The sequence below is a fragment of the Sceloporus undulatus genome, chromosome 2 (assembly GCF_019175285.1).
Source record: "Sceloporus undulatus isolate JIND9_A2432 ecotype Alabama chromosome 2, SceUnd_v1.1, whole genome shotgun sequence".
Taxonomy (NCBI): Eukaryota; Metazoa; Chordata; class Lepidosauria; order Squamata; family Phrynosomatidae; genus Sceloporus; species Sceloporus undulatus.
The window spans coordinates 243,513,666-243,524,149 of record NC_056523.1 but is presented as its reverse complement, the minus strand read 5'-3'; the positions used below and the strand labels follow the sequence as shown (position 1 = coordinate 243,524,149).

Genomic DNA, 10,484 nt, shown 5'->3' with positions numbered 1-10,484 from the left:
AACCGAAATGACTGACAAATTTAATAGTGATGTATCAATAAGCATTTCCTATTTTCATCTATTGCAGAAGCCTAACACAAACACCTGGGATTAATGGGAAAACATGAAAGATCTCTTGAAATTACACAGTGTTACACCCAACCCATGCAATCTGTTCTATCTACATCCTGTGCATAGTATAATGTTTTCTTGAAGTTGCCAGATTCTTGCAGTGCATTAATTTTAGATAGTGTGGGACAGATTAACACCACGGGTACTGGCCATTCATGAGAGAAATATCTTGGCTATGTTATTGCTTTATAAAAGAGCTTTTATATTCTCCAATTTCATTCCCTCTAGTTATTCAAAGGGAGCCCTTCAGTGAAGGAAGACTTAAACCATTTCTAGTCTCTGTGGAAAAAAGTATAAAACAATGAAATGCCTCATTGAGAGACATTGTATTAACATTTAAAAGAATCCTTCAAGGAAAAGCTTGATAGTTGCTTCAGATGCTTTGTGTTATAGCAACTGCTGGTACTTTAAATTCCAATTCAGTTTCCTGAACAGCAAAAATAGCCAGTTAGAGCCAGCAACTGAATTTTCCAGGCATGCTTGTGCAAATAAATGCCACAAGTGGTCTATCTTTGTAAGGGGTGTAACAGTACAGCAGCTGTCCATAGAAGACTGCAAATAACTACACATCTTAAGAAAAAGAAAAGAAACCTGCTTGCTGAGCACACTCTGTTCACACAAGAGGGAAGGACAAAATCTCAGTGGTAGAGTACACAGCTGATATGCTGAAAGACTCACATTGATTTCCCAGCATCTTGCTAAAAGATCAGCAAAATGATGTGGGGGATGAGAGTAACAGAAAATGTACCTGCTGTTTTTGACACCAAGAAGAAGAGGAAAGTTTTAGCTCCCAATTTATTTATTGTATAACTGCACAGATTTAGTCTAGAACCATGACAATGATTCTACAAAAAATATAATGTATACAGATACACATTTTCTCTTTCTCGTTGACTCTTTGTATTGTTAGCAATGCTTAAGAACCTTCTTCGTGCACATTTGTCGGTATAGGGTTAGTTACAGGAAATACTTTTTGCTTTAGATCTGCGTTAGCATAAACTCCACTCTCATCATGCCATGTGTTGATACCATGCCTTCTGTAGTCTCCTGTGTCAGTAAACTGAGAATGACATTTTCTGTGAACTACAGAGTAGCCCCCAGCATCAAGTGTAACCTGAAGAAAATACAGGAGAATATGTTAGTAATCAAAAGACAGTTTTAAGCAATGAATGCTAACTATAATTGAGTAAAGATTTATCAGAAATTCTTCAATGTAGGATATACTTTTTTTTCCTCCAGTAAAATTTATATGATAGCACCATTTGGTCCATATTTAGAGATGTATCGCAGATCAGCTATATAGGTAGCAGGACATTTAAACTGATTTATCCTAAATGGCAGTCCTGTTTTTCTGTCTGGGTGGACTTTCAATACAATGCCATTGATGTCTTGACCTTAGCCCCTGCTACTACAGAGACTTCCATCAGGCCTTTGTCCAGCATTGCTGCCACCAGCAACCAACATTTCCTCTTCCCTTACAGTTCTGCAGCTCTTGGTCATTGATTTCTTCCTCCTGGATGTACTCACTTGGCAGCAGTTAAGTGGCAAAATAAAAAAAGAGAGTTTTGGAAACTACACTTTTTCTTCATGGAGACTTCATGCCTCATTTTTCATACATTTTGAACAACACTAAAAGGGAATTCTTCTTTGTACTGTACTAGTAACATGAAAAACATACTTTTTCTTGCCTGGTGACTTTTTTCATCCTTTAAAGGGATACTTAAAACTCATAGTTTGGAAAAGTATGTTTGCTGTTCCACATAACACTTTCAACTTGTATAGTTCTGTGGTGTGCCCTGGGGCAAATTTTTGTCCCACCACCCAATGTGGGATGCACCATGCTCAGAAATGCTGAATTTTAAAAGAAAAATACCAAAACCAGGAGAAGTTGGAGGTTCCCCTCCAAAAAAAGATAGAGGCCCTCTATGCTGATTCAAAAACTTGATGTTTTTCTAGGCTCCAGGAGTGGTTGAGTGAGAAAGAAAGCAAACAAGCAAACAATAAATAAATAAATCTTTTTCAAGAGTAAAAGAAACTGGTGTTGGAGAGGTGAGATGCAAATGCTCTGAGAAGCCTGTCGGATGCAAAAATGGCATTGGTCACATTCTACTCGTTCCTGACTTAAAAGCTCGTAAAGCTTGTTACATCAACAACTATTAAGGAAGATCAAGAAAGAAAGTTTAAATACAGGATTGCTGCTGACCATAAAGAAAACAAAAATAATGACCACAGAGGAAGCAAACAAATTAAACCTCGAGAATATAACTAGTAAAAGACATCCCATACATTGGATCAAACATTGATCAGAAAAGAGACTGTAGTCAAGAAATCAGAAGATGAGTAAGGAGATGATCACAGCTGGTTTTTAAATCATGATTCCCACAGGAAGGAAGAAGCATCAGCTATGATGATCGCACAAAGCCACTTCCCTCCCATAGCTTTCTCATCCCTGCCCAGTCCCTTTTCATGCCTGACAGTTAGGGCTGTTCGACAGTGGAACACACTCCCTCGGAATGTGATGGAATCTCCCTCCTCTTTAAGCAGAGGCTGGATGGCCATCTGTCGGGGATGCTTTGATTGAGAGTTCCTGTATGGCAGGGGGTTGGACTGGATGGCCGTTGTGGTCTCTTCCAACTCTATGATTCTATGATTCATTTATTGGGAAAACCCACTAATGAACTGCCAATCATGCAATGCCTTGGTGAAGAATGCCCCTCCCAGGGTATTCGTGTGTGGTCATTCACAGTGACCTCATGTCACTGGTCCACTCTGTCCCTCCTCCCCCTATTTTTAATTTAATTAATTTTTAAGTTTCAAATATTATACTTTATTTTATACTTTATTTAGTTATTTATATTATTTTTAATCATGTTATTACTGTAATTAATTTTAATAATTTTATTTATTCATTTATTTACTTTAATTTCATTTTTATTTTATTTAAAATATATTTTGTTTGAAAAAAGAAAAGGAAAATAATTAAATTAAAAATAAAATAGGGGAAGATAAAAAATTAAAAATATTATTAAAATTTAAAATATAAAAGTATATACAAGTATAATTACAATATAAAATACAAAATGAAATGAAATAAAAATAAAAAGTTAATTTAAATTAAAAATAAGAGTTGAAACAGACCGGCTCGAAACGCCAGCTTTCTGGCAGCTTGGGGATGTGGCATATGCACAACACATGCGCCTATGCCACACAGAAACCTCCGGCCTTCCCACACATGGGACAGCTTCATGGCATTCTGGCAGTACAGTGTTTACATGCCACATGCTGCAGGAGCACTGTAAAGCTGTGCCAGAGAGGGAAATATATAAAAAATTAAATTAAGAAAACTATAAATTAAAATAAAAAGATGAAATTAAATTTAAAATAAAAATTTTTAATTAAATTAAAAATTAAAAAGTATAATAAAATCTAATTTAACTAGTTTAATAAATAATTAAATATAGAAATTAAATTTAATTTAAATTAAAAGTAAATTAAACATGAAAATCAAGATAAATTAAAATAGTTAAATAATTTAATTACAAAATAAATAATAAAACAAAAAATGAATTAAATAGAAATAGAAATCTAAATTAAATACAATTTTATTAAAAAATAAAATAAAATAAATTTAAATTTTAAATTAGAATATAATATACAAAATGAAATTTAAAAGTAAAAATAAATTTAAAATAAAATAATATAAATAAAATATAAATACAATAAAATATAAATGAATGTTTAGAATATAACATTAAATTAAATATAAAATCAAAATAGAATATAAAATGAAATTAAAATGAAATTAAATGTAAATGTAAATTAATGAGATATAAAATATAAAAAATTAAAAATTAAACTGAAATTGAAATAGTCCATTTAGGGACCCCAGCACTGGCTCAGGATCAGCTTGGGGACCCTCTGCTTTAGCCAAAGTCAACATGAGGGCAGTTAACAACAACAATAGATTACTACCCCATTGTTTGTTTGTTTGTTTATATCCCGCTCTTTTCTCAGGACTGGGACTCAGAGCGGCTTCACAGCAATTAAAAAACAAACAAACAAAAAGTATAATTAAAACATTTTTAAATAAATAGATAAATGACATGCATTAAACAGAATGATTAAACTAGTCCAACATTCCTGCCTGTTCTTATAGTGATTCCTTAAATGCCTGTTTGAACAGGTAGGTCTTCACCTGCCGTCAGAAAGTCATCAAGGAGGGAGCCGCTCTTATCTTCCTGGGCAGGGAGTTCCAGAGTCTAGGGGCAGCCACTGAGAAGGCCCTCTCTCGTGTCCCCACCAAACGTGTTTGTGAAGGTGTTGGGATGGAGAGAAGGGCTTCTCCAGAGGGATTCAGAGTCCATGCAGGTCATCTACCCGGAGAAACGGTCTGCCAAATAATGTGGACCTGAACCATGTAGGGCTTTGTAGGATATAACCAGTACCTTGAATTGTGCCCGGAAACGAACTGGCAGCCAATGAAGCTGTTTCAACAGGGGAGTTGTATGGGCTCTGTAATCGGTGCCTGTTAACAGCCTGGCAGCAGTTCTTTGAACCAGTTGAATTTTCCGAACGCTTTTCAAAGGTAGTCCTATGTAGAGCCCATTACAGTAGTCCAAATGGGATGTAACCAAGGCATGTACCACTGTGGCCAGATCTGGCTTCTCAAGGAATGGGCACAGTTGGAGCACAAGTGTTAAATGTGCGAATGCAGTCCTGGTCACAGCAGAGACCTGGGCCTCCAAGTTTAAAGCTGAGTCCAAGATTACCCCCAAACTGCGAACCTGTGTCTTCAGGGGGAGTGTGACCCCATCTAACACAGGCTGGATCCCTATTCCCTGATCTACCTTCTGACTAACCAGGAGCACCTCTGTCTTGTCTGGATTAAGTTTCAACTTGTTTGCCCTCATCCAGTCCATTACTGAAGACAGGCACTGGTTTAGAACCAGGACTGCCTCCTTGGATTGAGGTGGGAAGGAGTAGTAGAGTTGAGTGTCATCAGCCTATTGATGACATCGCACCCCAAAACTCTGGCCTACCTCTCCCAGCGGTTTCATGTATATGTTAAACAGCATAGGGGACAACACAGAACCTTGAGGGACCACAGGTCAATGGCCAGGAGGTTGAACAAAATATGTTCTCTCCATATTAGTTCAAAATATTTGATGGGATAGAATACTATGAATTTGTGCCATTCAGTATAGCTATTAAGAAAAAAGCAGTGGGGGCTTTGCAAAAAGTGTTGCATAGGGTTTAGGGATAGGGCAGCTAGGGTGCTTTTGGCAGAAAGAAGTGTCACAAGGCTGGGGTAATAGGATGGCATGGAGGATGAGGAATGGAGATGGGGAAACATGGGATGCTTTAGTCTTAAGAAAGCGTAGAACCAAGGGGTAGAAGACTCACAGTAAAGTAATTGATAGAAGATTAACAAAGCCAACAATGGGATGTGAACTAAGAAGTTCTACATGAATATAATTCCATAATTATGTTACATGTATAGGGAGGTGTGGAGGTGCTGGTTTGTTTGAAATGGGACTTGAGGGGAAAGGGAAAGCAAGAATGGGAAATACATTTTATACATTAACATGAAATAAACAAATGTTGCTATGTTTAATGAGATCAAAATGTTCAGAGGGTACATGTGTGTTCCAAAGGGGGGGGGGGGGGAGTTGAGATCCTCCTTCATGATAGCTGAAATTTTATGTGCAAATACAAAACAAAAAACAAAAAACTTTTCTTTATGAGTCACCATAGCTACAAAAATATCTTGCTATGATTCTCATTGTACTAAAATCCCTGGCACATAAAGCAAGGAATCTAGCCCAAAAACCATTATGCATTAACACACTTTCCATCCTCATTTACTGGCACAGAAATGCATTAAAGAGTCCATTTAAAAGTATCCCACACATAACAAATACATAGAAATAAATCTGCATTCTTTTGAGGCTTTTAATTCATGGAATCTCTATTATCATAAATTGTTCAGGGCTCACAAAAATGGATGCCAATATACAATGAAACTATTTTGTTATCCAATTAAGTATCACGCTTCCTTGCTCAAGGAAATAATGCAAATCTTTCAAAAAGACAATAGTTTTTCCTATGACTCTTTCCATTTGGAAAAAATAATCGGAGACAAAATATTTGTCTGAAAAGATTTGCCAATTAGCCCATTAGCAGAGCAAGTGCAAGCTGAAATGTCTATATACTGTATACTTTGGTATTGCTTAAATGTTAAGACATTAAAACTTTATTGCTTAAATGTTAAGGTATTAAAAGCTGACTGTCCAATTCTGTTGCTATGTCTCTAACTCTGTACATCTTAGTGCCAGTCTGCACATTCCATTCACTTGGTAGAGCCTGCTTGAAAATTCCTCCTTGTGGCAATTGTTCAGTATGCCCTGCTCCTCGTATGTACAGAACTGCAGAAAACCCCTTTTTCTATTCTTATGGGTGACCTTAGGCAAGTCACATGCTCTCAGTCTCAGGGGAAGGAAATGACAAACCTCCTTTGAACAAATCTTGCCAAGAAACTCCCATGGTAGGTTTGCCTTAGTATTGCCATAAGTCAGCAGCAACTTGAAGGTACACAACAACAACAAAATTCCAGTATACTTACATATGGTTGATAGTCATATGGTGGAACATAGTCTATTTGGTATGTTGTATCAAGAAGCCTGTTAAATAGAAAATATGAATTAGTAGTATTCCTCGGTGTTATATTTTTATCCATCTTATCTGTAAGAACTCTCTAAAATAATTTATAATATACAGTCAGCTCTGCTGCATCCACAGATTTAACCATTCATAGATTGAAAATATTCACACGCAAAAACAAATTTCCAAAAGTCAAACCTTGATTTTGCCATTTTATATAAAGGACACCATTTTGCTATGCCATTGTATGTAATGGATATGAGCATCCAGAGATTTGTGTATCCACAGAGGGTCCTGGAACCAAAGCCTTGTGGATAACAGCCCATTGTATAGTTATTCTAACAGTTTATTCTCTAGCAAAAGAGATTAAAGTAATTGGAAATTGTATTTTCAGAAGATGTGAGCAGAATACTAAGGGGTGAAACAGACAGGCAGGAAAAAGCTGCACCACTGGGTACTTTTTTTTTTACTGTTCCCCTGACTTTCCCCACAGGACAGGGCATAGGAGCAGAGGTGTACTTTTGCAGATGCCAGTAAGGTACAATCATGCCCCCCTTTACTCCATGCCCCCTCTTTGACTGTCTGTTTTGTGTCTGTTGTACTTATCTCCATGAGAGGTGTCACACTTTCTCTTTTGAGCATTGCCATCCCCACGACTTGGGATTGCTCCATCCCTTTTAAATGTGCTCATGTAATAGGGAGTTTATGTGCACAATTAGGGTTAGGGTTAGGATAAAGCACCCTTTAGAGATCCTCTGGCAGTGCTGCATTTAGACATACAAGCGAAGGTGTGCATTTCCTCGGAAGAAGTGGAAAAATCCAGCTCTTTCTTAGTCTAGCTTTTCTTCCTGTAGGGCAGTTTGAGAGTGGTTTCCTGCTGGCTTCAAGGCTTGCGTCATCAAAAAATGTTTGGAATACTTACATATAAATAATGAGATATCTTGGAGATAGGACCCAGGTCTAAATATGAAATTCATTTACCAGTATGTGTCATATACACCTCATAAACACAGCCTGAAGGAAATTTCATATATAATACTTTTAATAATTTTGTGTATGAAACTATAGTTTGTGTTGGACCAACAGAAAGCAAGAAAAACAGAATCAAATCACTAGTGCCTCCACAAATTATTTCAGTTTTTGGCTCTTGGAGGGTACTGAGGCAAGTCTTCCAGATATGTTGGATAGCTACAGGTGTTGATGAAACAGGATGCCAAGATTGCCAGGATATGAACCAGGACCTAAACTGACAATATAACAATAGGCTATGTAAAAATGGCCTGAAACAGACATATGCACTGTCAGGCCAGATTGGGGCCTGGCGTTTAGAGGACGCACATCCCCAAACCACGCAGAAGCTGCATCGGGTCCATCTATGGTAACTGAAGCAAAATCTTAGGACCTTATCAGACGCAGGGTCCAAATCATCATCCAAATGTGGCAGAAACGTTGCAGAAGCACCACAGATGTGATCATCCGTGGCGCATGTAAAGTGTAATTGAAGCTTCTCACTATGTTCCCATCCTGGAATCGTTCGAGGGCAAGCCAGGAGGAGCCATTTTCTGAATAACGGGATATCACATTATTCAGAAAATGGTTTCCCTGTGAAAGATTCCATGACAGGAACATAGTGGGAAGCCTCAATTACATTTTAAAAGATCACATCCCTAGCGCTTCCGTAACATTTCTGCAATGTTTCCATGACGTTTGGGACACATGTGATAAGGTCCATAGTGCAGTGTAATAAGGCTGTGCAGTGTAATAAGGCTATCAGTCTTCATACATACTCTTAACTTTACAATGGCCTAAAATACACAGGCAAAATGATGCGGCTTCAGGCCACGTTGGGAGTGTGCTATTTACATGATGCATGCCCCGAACGTGGCCTGAAGCCACACCAATGCCATGTCCATTCCAAAGAACCGGGCCAAGAAGGAGCGTATAGAATCCGCTCCTTCCAGCAGTCCAGTTCAGGACCACAGCAGAGGCCCAGATCATGTGTGGATGACGTGGTCCTGGAACAGTTATTTTGGCCTATTTGCTTTGGGTCTTAATCTAATATTATAATAGAGGCACAGAAACCATTTTTACAATTTATATAACATTGCAATCTCTCTTCAACTTGTCTCTCCATACTTTGTCAGATATCTATCCCAGCCCAGTCCACTTCCAATATGAGAGCCCATAGAGAAAAGTTATGTAATTCAAGGCATTTATTTATCATCTCTTAATCTAACAGGGCCCCATGGCAAAAAACAATGGATAAAAACAGTACATAAATAACTAAAAAACAAATTAAAATATTCTAGACTTAATACGCTAACCTTCCCCTCATATAAAAATCAGACCTCAACCAACTGACATCTTGATATATGAATGATGCACATTTGTAGCCAATAAGGAAAGCTTCTCCCATCTCATCTACTTTGCCATATGATAAAAGCTGTTACTAGTGCATGATTTACAATGGACAAAATCAATATATAAAACAAATCATGTTGAGATCATGTTGCAAAAAGATCATCACATAATATTTTTAATTTTAACATATGACCTCTGTAAAGTTTTTGCTCTGTCTGACTGTCTGACTCTCTCTGACTGTCCTTTTGCCATTAAAGGCAGATGCTCACACTACAGCTCTAATATTTTATAAAATCTAGTTTTCAAAATAAGACTAAGAGGCAAAACAGACCGCCCAAGAACGGCAGATTGGGGCTGCTACAGAACCACGCATCATAGCAACTGCATGCTGCAGCCTCCATCCACCTTTTTGCCGGCTCCCCAAAAAGCGCCAAATTGCCACTCTATTTTGCATCAGCAAAAAGCCAGCTTTTCCTGCCCTGCCACAGCTTTATGGTGCTCTTGTGGCATGCTGCATGTAAATGCCGTGCCATTGGAGTGCCCAGAAACTAGCCAACATCTGGGCGGTGGGGAGGCTTTCGGGTGCCTGGGGGCATGAGTAGTGTGTATGCCACGCTCCCAAGCTAGCTAGAAATGAGCTTTTTATGCCAGTCTCTTCCAGTTCAAAGGGAGATAAAGCTTACTCATCAATACATCCAACAATACAGCCCGCCCTACACAATCACGGGTTTGCCATCTGCAGATTTAAGTATCCGCGGATGGCAAATCCCATTCCTGCTAATGTTGATTGTTTCACACAATGGGTGAGGTGGGTGAGAAATGCCATTTTCCAAAATTCTTGAAGATACCTATTTCTCTCTCAAATTCAAAACAAAAACCAAGAAGGAACGAAAACATGGGTGAGATTTTTTCTTTTGCACTGTGGTCAAGTTTTTGAATTGTAATGTAACACAAATGTAAAGACTCAGCTAGAATTAATGGAATCAAAATGGCAATTAATGTAAGGTTTGGGAACATTAGGGACTTTTTTGTGCACTAACTTTCCTATTTCTAGATCAAAGAAAGTGAGGGGAAATGACATAACATGCAGTGCAGCCTTGCCTTACACAGGGATCTGTTCCAGACCCCCTGCGTAAGGCAAATACCGCATAAACTCAAGCCCCATTCAATAGAATGGGGTGTGGTGTGGCACGCCATTCCCTGCATTGTAGCGCAGCTTTCATGTAAAGTGGAAGCCACATATGGCATGCTCGCATATGGAATGGGCACGCTGTATTCCCATTAATTTGGTCTCCTTTCTGTGGATGAAAGCCCTAAAGTCATTTGATTTAAAAAGACTGTATGTACAGCGC

The 10,484-nt window shown here is 38.1% G+C and overlaps 1 protein-coding gene across 1 annotated transcript in view; it reads right to left on the bottom strand.

The window, feature by feature from the left end:
• Positions 1 to 878: 878 nt before the first annotated feature.
• C2H9orf135 (chromosome 2 C9orf135 homolog) overlaps positions 879 to 10,484 on the bottom strand; it is an 18,272-nt gene continuing 8,666 nt past the window's right edge. The window contains exons 3-4 of the mRNA XM_042447754.1: positions 6,734 to 6,865; positions 879 to 1,225 (exon numbers count right to left, since the gene is read on the bottom strand). Of these exons, the coding sequence (XP_042303688.1) occupies positions 1,028 to 1,225; positions 6,734 to 6,865 (330 nt within the window). The 3' untranslated portion in view covers positions 879 to 1,027. The remainder of the gene's footprint in view (positions 1,226 to 6,733; positions 6,866 to 10,484) is intronic.